We start from the raw sequence: 16,293 nt of genomic DNA, 5'->3' as shown, positions 1-16,293 counted from the left end.
AACAAAAGGTTTGGAACACATTACCATCATCTTCAATTTATTGCTGCAGCCAAAATCAAAATCAAAATCAACATCTACCCTTTATTGTGTATTGATTCTATCACATATCTGATATCTCAGTACTCTTTATCACATATAATCTTATATTATATTAATTAAAATCAAATAAGAAACTTTTTTTTTTTAATTACATGGAGATTTATAAAATAAAACAAAGCAAAGGAGTGAATACAAAATAGCCATAAAAAAGGAGAAAGAAATATTGTTTATAGGTGATGTTATTTGGTGGAAAGAGAAAAAAAGAAATAATTCGGTAAAACAATGTAATTGTTGAGTTATATTTGAGATGACAAATGCAAAAATGATAGTGCAATTCGGCCTTATAAAAACCGAATTGACAATGTAACTCGATAGCAACTACTGCTTAAAAGAAAAGGCTAAATACCTAACGAGCCATTTTCGCCAACCAAACTGTTGCCCCCTATTAACATGCCCGACTGTCCAAAAGAAAAGACTACCACCTAAGAGCATTAGCAACAGAAATGCTACTCTACTCTATTTTACCATCTCAAAAAGCCACTTTATCATGTATACCATACCATTTTACAACACCTTCAGCATCCCAAAACTCTATTTTTATTAAAATATTAGTTTTTAATCTTTCTATATTATTTCTTTCCAACCGTCACTTTTTTTCAGACTTTGGCATGATTCGATTTTCCTGGGCTTTCCAACAGTATTTGTTTTCCTCTCTCTCCCTCAACCTCTAGCACCGGTTCAACACACAGAGCCACACACACAGACCCATGATACACCAATCAACCTATCCAAACCCATTATCACACACATAGAGCCACACACACACACACAAACACAAACCGACCATCACTGGAGCAAACCCATTCAAAATAAATCATCACCGGAGCCACCATCGGAGCTATTGATGATCAACTCAACCAATCCACCCACCGATCAACAGATCCACCATTTCAAAACCACCATCAACTGATCCCAGCCCACCGATCCAAACCCAACTCGCCGATCCACGTGACCCATGCCGATCTCCACCAAACCCATCATCGTGATCCATGCCGATCTCGCCATGACCTCGCCAGACCCAAACACTGGCGATCTCCGATGACCAACAACCTACTTCAACCACAACCCACTTCAGCCACAACCCAACCACGACCAACAACCCAAACACCAAACACAACCACAACCCACAACCCCTTTAAGCACTAGTCACAGCCAAAAAAAAAAAAAACACAACCACCACAGTGACCCACGCTTTACCCACCCAAAAAAAAAAAAAAAAAAAAAAAAGCAACCACAAAACCCTTGGATCGTAACCCACAAAAAAAAAATGAGCCACTATGATGTGGATGTTGATGTTGGGAGGAGAATGGTGTTTGGGTCTAAAGAGAGGAGAGAGCAGATGGAGAAACAGAGAAGGAAGAGAGAGAAGAGAACTGAAATAATGAGATAGAGGAGAGAGAAATTTCGGGGGGAAAAGGTGAATAATATATATATATATATTTTAGAATACTGCTACAGTACAATTCTAAAGTTAGAATTGTATGTAGCAGTATTGCAAAAAAATTTGCAATAGTTGGGTTTACCATTTCTAATGAAAGCGTTTTGAGCTTAAAATGCCAATTTGTCCTTAGATTTGGCATTAGCATTCTCCAATGCTAATGCTCTAACTAGCCTTTTGGCCATTTGCAAAACCAAATGTTGCCTCTATATGATAAAACTATTTTATATATATATATATATATATATATAATATCCAATACAAGATAAGCAATAGTGCATCGTCTGAAGAAATCTAGTAAATTCACATTTTACTATTGTATCCCACTACTATAAATTCAGAGGATCTAAGGCACTTTTTGTAATATAAATATCACACTATAACTTGAATTTAGATAGAGTAAATATTAGACAAGAAAAAACCCAAAGTTTTCTTCCAAAACTTGTATCACGTCCATTTTACCATATGTCTCCCAATGTTCATCTTCATAATAATAATAATAATAATAGCTACCCGACTGCCCAAAAGAAAAAAACTTACTACCTAAATAGCCATTTGCAAAATCAAATCGTTGCGGTTAAGCTCCAATCTATCCTCCAAACGCACTACCTCACATCACCAAATGCAGACATCAAGATAATTAGATCGTTAATATCCTATACCACTATAAGAATTCAAACTAAGACTAGTGCCAGAAAATTACATAAACTTTTGAGCAACCAAAACATGTGTATGAAACTTAAAAGTCTGTTTGAGAGATGGTAAAGGAATGAGCTGTGGGTGCATCAACAGACTGTTTATATTTACTCCATGTTTCATGCATGAAATCTATTCTTCTTTCTCAGTTCCAAAACGCAGGGTGGTTAACTATGACCTTCCAATGGGCAAAGGATGCGGAAGAGTTTGACAATATATAATATATGTTCTTTAAATCTTGAGGCAAAACACACGTCTTTTTAAATAGGATTACAGAAAAAATCAAGTGATTTAAGACCAAAAAGTCATCTCTTTAATTCCTTATTTAAGAACCCCTCATGTCAATATGCATTTCATACATGCGTCCAAAAGCTTCACCTCATATTCATTTCCACCCTTAGGCGTCTTTCTTCTCTTCATAGCAGAATTAATAGGATGTTCCAAGGCCTCATGAAATATTCCACTATTGTGATACTAATAAACAGCCAAGAGCACTCCTTTGATGACTATAGCCTGCAGTCCTCGTTAAGCTTGTCAACCTCTCATTCGTTATGGGGCACCATATTTTGGTGCTATTCACCTCTAACAAATTATCAAATGTACTATCAAATTGGAAAGATTTTAAAATTTTATTTGAGGAATCAACATTTTGGGCAATAAAATAACTTGTATTGATACTAAAATTGTATTGCCTCTCCCTATTCTCACACAAAATGGGATAGTCCATAACTTATTAACAAGAACACAAAGCAACTTATTTGTTTTTTCAAAGTTGTCTTCCATATTTTCTGAGTTAAAAAAAAAAAAAAAAAAATCACAAAAACAAAGAGAAAGTTAAAAACAGTTCACAAAAGAAATTTACTACACTACTACTGAAAAGAGAACAAAAGGATGTAACAAGAAACAACGAAAAAGGAAGAAGAAGTCTTTACCTAATACTGATAGATGAAAAATGGTGTGTGAAAAAAAAGTCTAAACCTGGTGTTGTTTACACCAACCACAAAAGGAAACAACTTACGAGACTGCCACTGCGACTATGATTGCAATTGCGACTGCCAAGAAGAGCAGGAGCACTCCTTTGATAACTAGACTGCAACAAGCACAAAATCTGTGAATCTTCCATTCGACTATAGGTTTCTACGATTTTCCTCTAACCATTGATCAAGCGTACAATCAAATTGGAAAGAATTTAAGAAAGTATCACCGGAATTAAGTAGTGGCCTCTCCTCCTTATGCTCACACAAAATGTTATACTCTATGACTGGTTTGTTAGCATGAGCACATAACAACTTTGATGTTTCTTTAAAGTAGACTTCCATATTTTCTGAGTTAAAAAATTTAAAAAAAAAAAAAAATCACAAAAAGAAAGAGGAAGTTGAAACCTATTCACAAAATGAACTTACTACAGTGCTACTAAAAATGCAACAAAAGGATATAACAAGAAACAAAGAAAAAAAAAAAGAATAAGTTGTTACCTGATATTGATAGATGAAAGATGGTGTGTGAGAAAAGAGTCTGAACTTGGCGCTGTTTACACCAACCACGAAAGGAAACGACTAACGAGCGGAAGGAGTTTGCTGTGAAAATGGACTCTACTTCAAAGTTTTTGTGTTATGTGACCTCGAAGTCGGAGAGTATGTACTAAATGTGAAATGAAAATAAAAATGGAAACAGGGCTCTTAGGGTTTGTGTGATCGAAGATTATGATGAAATCTCTTAATAAAGGAACTGAACTTAGGGATTCCACGCAAGGTTTTGAATTCTGTTCCGAATTGACAATTGGAACAGAATATTCTGGTACCAATATGTTTCGGTGCACCATTTCAGGATTATGCAATGGATATATATATATACACACTAATATATATAATTTATGTATTTATAACTTTATATTTCATTATATCCAATTAACCAAAACAAAATTTAAAATATGATATGGGAATAAAATGAGTCAAATGATGAATTTTGGGCTTCAATGTCTAAAAAAATCCAACACAATCCTGAATAGGCTGGAATTTAGAGAATGACATAACCGAAATTAATCTGGAACAAACTGGAATTTAGACCGAAACAAAACAAGGGGGTAAATGCACCAAATTAAGCATCGAAACGGCTGAAACAGAATGTAATTTAAACTGCAATTGCAACTATGACTGCGAAGAACAGCAGAAGTTAGGTGTGAACCATGAATTTGTTATTCTCATGTAAATGTGGAAAGGGTTTTTGGGTTTAAGAGAGATTGACTTGACTTGAATCTTGACTCTTAAGTCCATCGATGGTAATCTGATAAGCCAACAAGTGGTGGTCACAAAACTCTAACATGGACTAACACTTCTAATTTCATACTAAGCCCCCGAAATGCCTAGGATTGTAAAAGTTCAAGTGACTGTCATAAACCCGAACTAAAGAAAATAGATAAATAATCAAACTTGAATAATACAATAGATAACAACAATTTATTTAATTTTCATTATTAAGTTTTATCAAAAGAAACATTATTGTAAAAAAAAAATTGTATTTATACTCTATCTACTCTTCTATATAAAAGATGATAAAACCTCATTGTCTACTAATAGCCCACTAGCGGCAAGTGACTTCTCCTAAACTTAAGGTGTCAAGCATGGTTTTTAGGGCAACGGAAATAGAATGTAATTAAGGGTGTGTGTGGTTCAATTTGAGCGGGTAGAGACCAATATTTTTAACTAACCCACTAATAATGGGTTAGGAAAATTCCAGTCCGCTGTCAGCTCACCAATCTCTAAATCCGACAAATTGATTTAATCTCTTAGTAGTTTTGACTCGATGGGTTCAGTGGGTTGGCAAATTCAATTGACTAAATAAAATTATTTCAAATAAATTGAATAGTTTTTTCTCCCTCGAATAAAAAGGAAATAAAAAATTACAATTTTTATCAGTTTAATAACAAATATCTCAACTTGCTATTCAGCCTGACCAACTAATTAAGTTGTCTAACCCACCAACCTACCCAACCTTCTTTAAAATTGGACCCGCACGGATTGGGAGGGTTAGGCAGGTTTTTTACACAACCCTAAAATGTAACACTATAGTACCCTCACATTCTCCTTATGAAAACTTAATAAGTGCTAAAATAGGGTCAACTAAGTCATTACACATTACATAGTTTCAAAATCCAAAATTTTAGGGTTTTTTTTTTTAATTATTTAAAATTATCAACTAACGTTCATCCCATTCCTTCATACACGTGCACATTCACCTCCTTTTCCTAAAATTTAGCACATTATTTAGTAGCTCTTATTTTATCTTCAAATAAATTACTTTATTTAAAAATACTTCCCCCAAGTATCATTTTTCTTTTTGTAAATTTAAGCTTTACTTTCTTCAAATTTTTTTTTTCTTTTTGGGGTGGGGGGTTGTTTTATTATTTACAAAATTATGCCAAGTTAGTTCCTAAACTCAATCTTCCCCCACAATTAATAGGTAAAATTTCTTATTATCAAGTAGGAGACATTAGGAGTCCTATATTCAAATCCTATTTACCAAAAAAAAAAAAAAACTAATTGATGTCTTTGCATGATAGTAAATGGTACATGTAATGAACCTATAGGTTTCAAATAGGATAGTATCTATAAAAAAAAGTATAAAGAATATTAATCATATATTAATACAACTTTAAAAGATTATTACGTATGACTTAATGAAAGAAAATATTTTTCTTGAATTATATAAAATTGACCTGGTGAAACTCTAAATAAATAAAAATAATAGTAATAATAATAATAATAATAAAATCATCTATAATAAAGCATTTAAAGTTTCAAGTATAAATTACCAATATTTGGGTACTATTTAGTAGATTTAAAATTATTGATATATTTAGTTCAACCGATTGTAGTTGTTTTGACTATATTCTTAAGTGATGTGTAAATCTAAATTTATAAACATATATGTTTTTTTTGTTATTTAACATGCAAATGTGACAATCTAATGCTTGATCCACCTGAGGCCGAACCGTCAATTAGAATGTCAGGTGCACACAGTTTTTATCAATCAGTTAGCAACACGTGGGAGAGTTCTCCACCTGAAGGGATTAGGTTCAGTGGTAATTCCATTAAAAACAGAACAAATAAAATATTTTGTACCAGTTATAAACCTAGAGTCTAGAGACGCAAACTTTGTCACACTATACCACAGCATTTTTTTTTTTTTTTTTTTTGTTTTAATCTTTTTGAGAAACAGACACACACACAAGGGAGAATTGGTCTTGGTTATAAACCTAGTGCACTGCTCTCTCTCTCCAACCAGTTTATAAGTAAAAAAAAAAAAAAATCAAGAATGAACTATAATGCAGCTCGAATCATGTGAGCTTGAGAAATGCACCAGCATATAGACAGTAAGGACAAAATAACAATGAGCCACTTACAAAGAATTGGGGTAAAAAGTAAAAACATCAAATAAGATCTTCTGGTTGAATTAGATGGGGTTGCAAATGAGTGACGTTTAAGTAGTTTCCGTTTACACAAATCCTCAAAATCAGACTAAATATTATACACATCCCTGATCTTCTTATGCATCTAGGCAAGACACCACAACAGGATAATCAGACAGAAATAAGGAATTAACATTAACACACCCCCCCCCCCCCCCGGCGCACGTGCGGCCCGCCCCAAACCACCAAAAGAAAAAACAGACACCACATGTTTCACCATATCTTGCACATACAATATGCCTCCATAGATCAAGACTCACTGTGTGTAGAATACATGTATGATGCAAATGTTAAATAACAAAGTCTATTTACTTTAATAAAAAAAAATAGTATTATTAAAAAATTATCTAAAAAGTCAATGAGCTCCTACTAAGACATTTCCTCTCAAGTTATTCTTTTTTAGAACCTTATTGGACTGGTTTTCAGTATTGAGAAACCAACACTTTTTTTCAATTTTGGATTTACTTGATTTATGTAATTTTTGTATTTGATATGCACACCCTTGTATACTCCCTATGTTTATTGCTTATCGAAAAAAATAAAATAAAATAAACGTGGAGGGTTCGGTGACTCAGGTCATGGGTTCTAGACCCATTTTATGCATGTCTAATTTACCAATAAAAAATTATCTAAAGTTAATATTAGTTTTAATCTCTTTGAGAGTCATTAAAGTGTGAAAATTACATGCTCAAAAATAAATAGGTAAAAGTTGGAAAAATATTTAATGTGATTTTTTTTTTACTAATGTTGAGTGGGTATAGTTTGCTTATAGAATGCTAATGATATTTAACAAGAATTAATAAGCTTTATCACTGAACTATAAAGTTTACTCAACAATCACTATTTGGCTAAACGAAGTCAGTATAATTTTTGTTAAAAAAAGTTGTAACTTATTAACAAAAGCTAATAATCAGGAACTTACAATATCCACACCTGAATATAATGCAATAGATAATAATGGCAAAAATTATTCCGTTATATAACTCATAGCAAAAATTAAGCAACAAGGTGTCATAAAACTAAAGGATAAACTATCTGTTGGCAAGTGAAGCATATATGTATATATATTATGTACATGAATTTAAAAAAAAAAAAAAATGTAAACAACAGTAATGCATAGATCTTGAATTTTGCTAAATGAACTATTGAAGTCTTATTCAAACTCAATGAGGATAACTTTGGTGTAAAGTAGAATATTTATATCAGTGGTGTAACATAGGTGGTATTTTAATTTCTTAGTATTTTGATAAAATAGTTTCAAATATAGTACACGTTTGGATTGTGTCTATAGAGGAGTGTCTTGTGTCTGGCATTTTTTTTTTTTTTGGGTTGAGAAGCACATTTTGTGGCTGTGGTGGCTTTTCCAATGGGTCCCGTGCATTGTTCACATGACCTACAAACCTCTTTTTTCAACAAAACTTTCATTAAAAATGGGTCCCACGGCACTATTTACACATTTAAAAATTATTTTGCTACAATATTTTTAGTTTTGCTACAATATTTTTAGTTTTCAGCAAAATAAGTGGTATCTAAATGGACCCATAGTAACACTTGGAAATGGCATCATTTGAATTATCTGGAAAAAAGCACTAAACAAAACTCTTATCCAATAATGTTACGACACATGGCACATAAATGAATTGGCCTTTTTTTGATTTTGTTATATATATAAAAAGTCTAATTCAATGTTGTGACACTGGCAGAATCTCAGGCCTTCTCGCCTAGATGTCAATTTCCAATATATGTAATTGGATGTATTTATTTACTTTATTTTTTTTTTTTGGATCTTACAGCAGGTTCAAAATTTTGGAGAACCATTTTTCTTGGTTATCCGTGAGGGTGAGACATTAGCTGAAGTTAAGGAGCGCATACAGAAAAAGTTGCAAGTACCTGATGAGGAGTTTTCTAAGGTATTTTTCTCTTCTTTAAGTCTTCTCAGTTACTGTTTTACCCAGGGACAAACTTATTTTGTTTCTATCTTGTTTCCTAGCATGTTACTTAATTTTGCTTCACATGGCTCTTTAACAGAACACCATATTCTTATTTTGCTGTTGAATGTAATCTCACTTTGTTCCCCTTATGAACATTCTTGTTCCGCTCAGTGGAAGTTCGCATTTTTGTCATTGGGTCGTCCAGATTATCTCCAGGACTCTGACATTGTGTCCAGTCGGTTTCAGGTCTCTCTCTCTCTCTCACACACACACACACACACACACACACGCATGCACACACGCACGCACAGGGCAGGTATGCACATGTTCTCCATCCCACTCAACATGCCCACAGTGGTGTCATTTACATGTGGTTTTAATCGTCTGTCCTCATTTCTTTTTATCACTTTTCAATTTTCAGAGAAGGGATGTTTATGGTGCTTGGGAGCAGTATCTTGGGTTGGAACACACAGACAATGCTCCTAAAAGGTCATATGCAGCTAATCAGGTATGTGAATGCCTTGGAATATGTTTAAACAGCTATTATGTANTAATCGTCTGTCCTCATTTCTTTTTATTACTTTTCAATTTTCAGAGAAGGGATGTTTATGGTGCTTGGGAGCAGTATCTTGGGTTGGAACACACAGACAATGCTCCTAAAAGGTCATATGCAGCTAATCAGGTATGTGAATGCCTTGGAATATGTTTAAACAGCTATTATGTTGAGTTTGGAAAGTATGTCAAATGAAAGGAAGAGAAAAATTATATGTAGTGTTGGATAATTTCGTGTTAAACATTTATGGCCCTTCCTAAATTGACTTTGACACTGTATTCGCAGCCTCTCCCCATCATTCCCTATTTCCCCCCCCCCCCCTTTCTCTCTCTCTCTCTCTCTCTCTCTCAGTAGGAATAATTTTTTAAAGTAAATTTTTTTTCCCTGATAGAAAAATGAGACCAAATTGAAGTAATAAACCTTCCTGAATGAATAATTGCATAAATTAAGATGACAATTGCTTACATCTGGTACGTAAACTCACACCTCACTGAACCATAGTGTTAGTAGTAGGTAGTTATAATTTGAACAATACACCAATTGGTACCAGCTCCCTCTCTATTTAGTAAGGTATGGAAGTTTATAATCCTTTTGGATCATGAACAATGTTTAAGTGAGAATTAATAATCTAATTTTATGTATTAACTATGCAATTTTGTATATACTTGAGAAAGTTTTGGACTTCTGGGCCCCTCCCTGCCCAATTTACCCTCCACACTTTTGAAAAGGAATGACAAAAGTAATATGGATGAATGTAAAATATAAGTAAATATTTTAGTAGTAATTGGAGCCTTCACGGTGACTTCATCTGGATTTTGCAGAATCGTCACACATTTGAGAAGCCAGTGAAAATCTACAATTAGAAAAAAAATGGATGATTCTCCTCCAGTTCATTTAACGAGCCAACCTCTGATGGAACTGCAGCTTTGTGTAAAGAGTGATTGAAGCACAATAGAAGCTTGAAGAGTGATTGAAGCGCAATAGGAGCTTGGCATCAGTTTTTGCAAGAGTAATTATTGATCTGATATGTATACTTTTCAGAGCTGGGAAGAGAGAGAAGAAAGATGGGGGGTTAGGAGGTTTTACCTTGAATCTGTTTTCTGTGGTTGAGACTGCTCTCCCTCTTGCAGCTTCCCAAATCTAGGGTGATGTATGTAGGTATCATTTCATCTTTAATTCCATTGTAATCTAGTACATAAGATTTTGGGGTGGGGAGGGGATGTATAGAGGTTATAGTGGGTGGGTGGGGGGGAAGGAGAGGACATGGAAGGCCCCTAAGCCTAGGGAATTCCTAAGTTGTTTCAATTGCAGTAGATAATAACGCTTCAGTTGCATCTTAGAGACAATTGAAGCAGTAAAGTTTGAAGTCCGCTCATGAAGTGTTGGTGTAAATGAATAATTTCCTTGACACTTAAAATTCCCTTCTAAACAAGGCGAGCATCAAATATCTTGGAGACCATGAAAAGAAGGGAAGCCAAAAGTCCATTAATGAAGCCTTTAGCGGTTAAACAGGGGTCAGCTTTCCTGGGAGGAATATATGGGATGTAAAGGTAGCTCTAAAGGTTGGTTTTTTTGTATGAACAACAACAATGGACAATATATTGGTATTGCATGTGCAAGAACAATCGGGAATCAGTTAAGCACCTTCTAAAATTATAGTTCTAAAATTTGGAAGGGGGATTTCAATGATAAAAAATTATAGTTCTAAAATTTGGAATGCTGTTCCATTGTGCATCTTGTGGACAGTTTGGCATGAGCAAAATAGCAGAACATTTGATTGTATTGAATGCCCAAACCATGTCATCACATGGTCCATGTTGAGATGCTTGTATGACTAGCTGGCTATTTCAGAAAATATCCCCTCAAGTTCTAAGAATATAGCTTAAATTTGAGATTGTAATCTTCCAGAAGTGGGATAAGGCATATCCTATGAATCTTTTCAAATTCTTCATATTAATAAAATTAATTTTTACTCATCAAAAAATATATTCCCCTAATTGGTGCAAGAATAAAAAAATCTAAATTAACCAAGTGATAAACAAATACACAGCACATGCGATTCAAAAATAACACCATCCCATGGTGATCCAAAAGTGCTTACCACCTGGTTCTGAGCTGTATCCTTCATAAAATGATAAACATGAATTAAGCGATCATGAGGACCAAGGTTTTTTTCCTCTTCGGGAACCTGTGGCAGCAAACAATCAAGATTAGAATCTTATGTGGACAATCAAAGTAGACATTCAGCATACTTAAAAGCACCAAATTTAAGACACTATTTTCACTATACAATTTAAGTTTATTTGGTCAGCCTAAGGCAAATCAGGTGATAAAAGCCATCTCAAAGACACATGCTAAGAGATGGGGAGGAGGAATCCACTCACGAAACTAATCTCTCTCTCTCTTGCTTCATTGCACTTATACTATAACTCTATAATGCCTCTTAATATACTCCAAGGTGTCAAGCATGCATCAAAAGAGTATTAAGAAGTTCCACTATCCTACATGCGTTAAATAAGGAGAATTAGCAAGTCATAAGGTGTCTTCTAATTTTATGGCCATCTAACCACCTCTTGTACAGGCAATTCTGGAGCAAACATCAGGCCAGGGTCATATCTCCATTTCATGTTTCACAAAACTCAAATCAAGGCATAATACTAGTCCACAAAAAAAATAAATAAATAAAAGAACTATTTTTTTTTTTTTTTTTTGGGGGATAAGTAACGAAATTTAATTGAACAAAAAAGGAAACACCCGAGTACATTGGAGGTGTGCTCGAGGCACAGTACAATCAATTGTTCAAATTAAAATGCTCAAGCAAGTCTAACAAATTCGGACAGTGACAAGGATTAAAAGTGACACTCCACTCCCATAGAGTATGAAAAAAGAGAGATTTAATCTCAAAAATAGACTGTTCACATCCGTCAAAGCATCACATATTCTGTTCCCGCTAGAATGGTGTTCTTTTAGAAGATACAGCGAAGATTGGGATTTGGAATCCTTCTATAGTTTAATGTCTAGAATTTATGGAGCTTCTTTGAAAGGAGTTGGGGACGATAAGATGTGTTAGAAACCTGCTAAGAGAAAAGGTTTCGTTGTTCGTTCTTATTGCTAGGTGCTGACAAAAAGTTTCGACCAGTCTTTCCCTTGGAAGACTGTTTGGAAGTCTAAGGTCCCCTCTAAAGTTGCTTTTTTTTGTGGCCTGCAGCTTTGGGGAATATTTTGACTATTGATAATCTTAGGAAATGGAAGATTTTGATTTTGGATTGGTGTTGTATGTGTAAAACAAATAGGGAATCAGTTGACCACCTCCTCATCCATTGCTCTATTGCTTTTGATGTAGGGTCAATGGTGTTTACTCTGTTTGGCATTCATTGGGTTATGCCGAAATCAATGGTGGAGCTATTGGCTTGCTGGCAAGGAAAGTTTGGGAGGCATCAAAATTCTGCGATTTGGATGGCTGTGCCCCATTGTTTGATGTGGTGCATTTGGTGGGAGAGGAATAACCAGCATTTTGAGGATTTAGAGAAATCATTTTCTGATCTTAAACTCTTCTTCCTTAAGACTCTTCTGGATTGGGTTACAGTGTTTGGCTTTCGTTCTTTTTCTTCAATATGGTTTCATGGACTTTTGTACTTTATGCACTTGATTTGTTTTTGTCCTTGATGTTTACTTCCTGTATACTCAAGTGACACCCCTCTTATTTTAATATATTTTTATTACTTATTAAAAAAAAAAACATATTCTATTCCCGCTAAAGACAAAACATAATGCCATGCAGCACGGCCCTCCAAAAATTTATATTTGTGTCTACAAAGGAACCTTGCCAAGCAGCTAATAATTCAAGGATCCTCTGAGGCATAACCCAAGAAAGACCAAAAAATTGCATGCCTATGTCCATAGCTCATACACTACGAGACAGTGAAGAAGAAGATGGTCTACTAAGTCCCCACCGTTTACAATACAGAACCACTCTACAACAATAATACCTATCTTCCGTACATTGTCAAAAGACAATCTTCCTAAGGAAGTCCACAAAAAGAAGGCTAATCTAGGGGAAACCTTCAATCACCACACCAACTTCTAGGCAAATGATGTGCTAATATTCAAGGAGAGGGAAAAGTAGTACCCACAAACCTCAAAACCCCGACTCTCCAACAAAGTTTATCAGGACCCTCACCCTTCATGGAGGTGGAATAGATCAGATCCATAAAAGCAGTCAAAGTCTCCAACTCCCAATCTTGGACAGATTAGAGAACTGAACATCCCAATTAGGGATATGCACACCTCCACTATAGAAGACTCCTTATCACAACTTATTATATATACACAAAAATATTTTTAAGTTCACAAACATACAACAAAATATATACACATTATTATAGCTATAACCCAAATGGTACACCTGTATTGACCAGTACCTCAATATTTCATTTCCCCTGACCAAACTGAAACAACATCCAATAAAGAATTTATAACTTTGATTCAAGCACCTGCCTAGCGGAAAAGTAAACTTACCTCCTCAGCACGTAATGTCCAGTATTGATCATTAATATTCTCAATCTTTTCACTGAGCGGGAAGATCTGCAAATCAACAGGAGCAGAATTACAGAAAATTTTATACATGCAATATTGTAAAACCCTTATGTTTAACAAAGCAGGTTCATTTCTATGTTATAGAAAAACAGAAGAATTAAAAGGTTTTGAAGCCCATACTATTTTTGGTTCATGCCTGATGTCGTAAACTGTTTTGTAAAATATGGTCTATACCATCACTTATGCTCTCTCACTTTATCCTACCTAGGCTCAATGTTGGGAATGTCTTTTGTAGTGATGCAGCAGAAAAGAGTTGAGGAAAAAAAATATTCAATTCAATGTGGAGTCTTCCTAAAACCTTTCATAGGCTAATTTAGTTATTACTAAGTCTTAATAGTTATTAAGGTTAGAAAGTTGCTAATCCAGTTTTAATTAAGATGTACTAAAAAAAGGGCAATCTGGTAAATTCACTTCTTCTTTTTTTTTTTTTTTTTGGGAATAGGCTGCGGAAGGGCAATCTTAATTACTTTTCTTTGTTAGTAGGATTCCTAGTCTTTCTAAGAAAAGGTTACTTAGGAGTCCTATCCTTTCTAGAAAAGAGTTGGGAAATAGCCTATATAAAGGCTTCTACGTAGTCAATAAAATTAACATAGAAAGATAGAATTTAATAAAATTCAAGTAGCCTATTTAAGCTTTGACAGTGTGATTGCCAACAATTTATCTTTCTTTGTATCTTGTTCATTTGTTGTTTCATCACCAAACAACCATCAAATTCCCTCAAGATTAATTCAAGAACCAGTCTTTTATTCTCCTAATCCTACCTAAACCCCTCAACATCAAAACCTATTCAATAATCCTAATATAGTACTGATTTCTATCCTGCATTATCATTCCAATTCAGGATGTAAGTATTGAGAAGTTAACAGGAGGATTGCCATATGGAAGAAACTTGCCACTTCAATGTGTTTAGAATAAAGAGAAAATGAAGAACTTGAAAGAAGAGGACAACAGGTCGAGGGGAGAGAGAGAACAAAATCATAGGGATAGAATCAAACGTGCTTCAATGTGCTTCAGGGTGCAAAAAGAAGCAATAACTAAAATTCAAAGCTGATGAATTCCATAAAAAGTTACAGAGGAAAATATAAGAAAACACCAATAATTTGGATAAAACACCAATTATTTGGACAAGTATTGAGAAAATAATTGAGATCAACTCTTGAGTAAATTTTTAACACCATTTCAACATTTATCACCAGTATTTACTATTTAGACTCTCATGGAATCCAAGTAACAAAAGAAAGTTGGGGATTGACAATATCTTCTACAACTGCTAGATAGCTACAAATTATTTTTTTGATAAGTAATAATTTTTATTGATATCAAAAAAGGAACACCCTACTACACAGGGAGTGTACAAGGGGTCAACAATTCAAGTATAAAAATTACAAGAATCAAGGAAATCAATAGAAAAAAGGGAATGATTGATTTTGCAAAGCAACCAACCAATCCAATAAAGTTCTAAAGAAAAATAACTTGAGATTTGGTATGGCTTTCTCATTATCTTCAAAACACCTACTATTTCTCTCCCTCCAAAGACACCACATTAAGCAATGGGGAACAATTAACAAAATACAACCATTTCAATGATGACCAAGCTAGATAGCTACAAATTTTAGAAATAATTATTTAAATACTCAAACAAAAAAAACTTGTAGTTGCATGAGTTGAGTACTTAATCAACAATTTTTTAATTCATATAGTAATTTACTGACAAGAAATTTTAAAATGCATTCATTTAGTTAGTTGAAATAATGAGTAAAATAAACAATAACTTGTAAAATGCTTCCATAGAGAAAACAAAGAGATTCAAAAGGTACATTATAATTTTATCATCAAGTGCTTCTGGATATAATGGAGAAGTAATTCATCTTCACAATTAGACATTTCCATTCAGAAAGAATATAAATTCGAACAACATCCTATACCTTATAGATCTTGTGATAGAAAACTTCAAGCAATCGGAGTTCTGCATTGGGATGAGACAACTCTACCTGTTCCAAATATAGTCACAACAAACAGTTTTTTTTTTTTTTAAGTTCTTTTTTCTGATGCATATGAATTTGGTAAATAGCAACAATGGGGATAGGAAAGTATGATTGATTAAAATTTGAATCACACGTCCAGTTTTGGAATGCAAAAAATTGCAAGATTACCTTCGTCTTTAGGTCATTAATAACATCTCCCACAGTGCTCTGTTTTGGTAATCTAATAGTATGAATCACTACCTGGCAACACAACAGTAACGCGTTAAGTGGCACAGAACTCAGGTTGATACAACCAAAACATAACTAAGAGATCAATTGTTATCTTCACTTACTTCATCCTTTGTAGAATGATGAAAAGCAACTTTCAAAGTTTTTAGGCCTTGCAATTCTGGCAGGGGTATATCCAATACTTCATAATAGAGAATATCAGAAGTCTAGGAAGAAAAGAAAATACATGCTTTTATCAGCTACTGGGTCACATTGGAAAATATGAGGGTCACAAGTCCAAAACAAGGTAAAACCCATAT

The 16,293-nt window shown here is 34.0% G+C and overlaps 1 protein-coding gene and 2 long non-coding RNA genes across 6 annotated transcripts in view; 2 read left to right on the top strand and 1 right to left on the bottom strand.

The window, feature by feature from the left end:
* Positions 1-8,472: 8,472 nt before the first annotated feature.
* Positions 8,473-9,109, top strand: LOC136064098 (uncharacterized). Its single transcript, XR_010625747.1, has 3 exons — positions 8,473-8,611; positions 8,804-8,878; positions 9,054-9,109. It is a non-coding gene; the product is annotated as an uncharacterized LOC136064098 (long non-coding RNA).
* A 76-nt stretch (positions 9,110-9,185) lies between these two features.
* On the top strand, positions 9,186-10,044 carry LOC136064099 (uncharacterized). Its single transcript, XR_010625748.1, has 2 exons — positions 9,186-9,314; positions 10,007-10,044. It is a non-coding gene; the product is annotated as an uncharacterized LOC136064099 (long non-coding RNA).
* Positions 10,045-11,193: 1,149 nt separating this feature from the next.
* Positions 11,194-16,293, bottom strand: part of LOC112041186 (ubiquitin C-terminal hydrolase 12) — a 95,676-nt gene continuing 90,576 nt past the window's right edge. For all 4 annotated transcript variants that reach the window (XM_065765397.1, XM_065765398.1, XM_065765395.1 and 1 more), the window contains exons 24-28: positions 16,099-16,200; positions 15,935-16,006; positions 15,707-15,772; positions 13,704-13,769; positions 11,194-11,373 (exon numbers count right to left, since the gene is read on the bottom strand). In XM_065765397.1, coding sequence (XP_065621469.1) covers positions 11,209-11,373; positions 13,704-13,769; positions 15,707-15,772; positions 15,935-16,006; positions 16,099-16,200 — 471 coding nt within the window. In that variant the 3' untranslated portion in view covers positions 11,194-11,208. The remainder of the gene's footprint in view (positions 11,374-13,703; positions 13,770-15,706; positions 15,773-15,934; positions 16,007-16,098; positions 16,201-16,293) is intronic.

This window comes from Quercus suber, unplaced genomic scaffold, assembly GCF_002906115.3.
Source record: "Quercus suber isolate HL8 unplaced genomic scaffold, Cork oak 2.0 scaffold_623, whole genome shotgun sequence".
Taxonomy (NCBI): Eukaryota; Viridiplantae; Streptophyta; class Magnoliopsida; order Fagales; family Fagaceae; genus Quercus; species Quercus suber.
Note: the sequence above shows the minus strand (reverse complement) of the source record. Positions and strands in the feature narration are given on the sequence as shown.